The 1,775-nt window shown below is 57.6% G+C and overlaps 1 protein-coding gene across 1 annotated transcript in view; it reads right to left on the bottom strand.

Annotated features, from left to right (window-relative positions):
* Positions 1–301: 301 nt before the first annotated feature.
* RIPK4 (receptor interacting serine/threonine kinase 4) overlaps positions 302–1,775 on the bottom strand; it is a 22,943-nt gene continuing 21,469 nt past the window's right edge. Inside the window, exon 8 of the mRNA XM_077755375.1 lies at positions 302–1,775. This exon is cut by the window's right edge and continues 839 nt beyond it. Within this exon, the coding sequence (XP_077611501.1) occupies positions 1,599–1,775 (177 nt within the window). The 3' untranslated portion in view covers positions 302–1,598.

The following is a 1,775-nucleotide window of genomic DNA, read 5'->3' as shown; positions in this document are numbered from 1 at the left end:
CAAATAAAGATAAGAATTATAAACACTTAAAAAACACATAAAAACATTGGTGTGAGGAACTTCCACCACGGTGAGATCATCTCTCTGCTGGTTCACACGCGTAGAAGGGTCTAGCTACGGAGGCAGGAAGCCGGGGCCACCCTCCACTTCCTCTGTCCCCTCACGCCACAGGTTAATTCAGCACACCCAGACCACCCTCTAGAAGGCCATCTCCAACCGCACCGCTGCCTGAACCGAAATCTCTGGTGTTCAAAAACCAGATTATTTGCACTCATTTCTAAGAAAAAGTTACCTCGCGGACTCCAAAAGAGCAAAAGGACTCAGTTTTATTGACGTCAAACAGAACTGTCTTCCACACATTCCACACAACAGTAGCATAAGGTAGTGATGCGGGAGGCATATTAAAACATAGCCGGTTCTAAGCAGTATGGATATTTCCTGTCACAGAAAAGAAGTATCTTGTCCACAGATTCATATCAACATACACGGTACGTTAACATCAATCTCCGTATTTGTGCGCCAGGCCACAGCGCACGTCTGCACACGGGCTCGCACCCCGCGGCAAACCTACTTGACAGTTTTCGGGGGGCACCGCGGGGGACACACGAGACACAGAGGGCACAGGGCTAGAATTTTACATCCGGGAGTGTGCCCACGTCCCCTGGGGCTACATCATAGAAGCCAAGGCTCCCGCACAACGTGGTCGTCTCCCAGCAGGTCAGAAAGCCCCTAGGACCCCAGAGCGGCAGCGTCCCGCACAGAAAACGGCCTCACCGAAACTCAGTGCTGGAAAGAAACTAACAGGTGAGGTGGCTTGTCTAGCTCAGTAACAAGTAACACTGCTGTCCCAGAATGAAACAAGTACAAATCTTGTCCAACGCATTTTGTCTCAACACAGTTGGCGCTGGGGTTCCAAAATCATTCTGGGCAACAAGAAACGAGCAAGAGCGAGGAGCGCCGGCGGGGGACGGTGCGTCCCCTCCCACGATAGCTGACCGGAGGACAGACAACTTGGATATAAAAGAGCCGGTCGGATTTCCCGTTTGTTTGCTGTTCGAACCCAACCGCGTCGCTTTATACTCATCGTCCGCAAACCAGGCAACCCGCTGACACGAACTTTTTTTAACAGGTTTAAGGCAACAGGCGATGCCGTGTCCGTCTATCAGACGTTCTGTAAATGAAGATTCCCACTACAGGCTTTCCTGCCCGCTGCCTCCCTGGGGGCTGCGCTCCGAGTGGTCAGGCGGCTGGGCGGGGGCCAAGGTGGACTGCACCCCACCCACGGCCCTGCCCCCGATGGACCCACAATGGGAGCAAGTAACACAAGGAGGCGACTCCGACCCGTCTTCCCCGACAGCAGCGGTGCCGATCGGTGGATGGGTCCACAGCCAAGTGCGCTCTACCCGACGGCCTTCGGAGGGAACCATGGCCGCACAGACGCCCCAGACGAATCAAGCGTCGGAAGCCGCCTGCCTCTCACGGGCCACTCGGTCCACGTCCCGCCAGGCAGCAGAGGTGCAGGCTGGGCTGGATGAGCGGCCCCGCGTCAGCAGACGTGGGGGACGGGACCCCCACGCGGGCTCCCCGGGGGCCGCAGGCTAGGTGTTGCTTCGCCGGAGGAGCGCGGCGTCGGGGCTGTGGCTGCCCTGGAACTTGAGACTCTGCAGGTTGACGTGCGCCCCGTGCCTGAGCAGCGTCTCCACCGTCTCGGCGTGCCTGCCCTGGGCCGCCAGGTGCAGCGGGCTGAGCCCCCGCGCGTCGGGCAGGTCAAGCAC

Source organism: Crocuta crocuta, unplaced genomic scaffold (assembly GCF_008692635.1).
Source record: "Crocuta crocuta isolate KB4526 unplaced genomic scaffold, BGI_CrCroc_1.0 scaffold675, whole genome shotgun sequence".
Classification (NCBI taxonomy): Eukaryota; Metazoa; Chordata; class Mammalia; order Carnivora; family Hyaenidae; genus Crocuta; species Crocuta crocuta.
The sequence above is the reverse complement of the archived record's forward strand: the minus strand, read 5'-3'. Positions and strand labels throughout refer to the sequence as shown.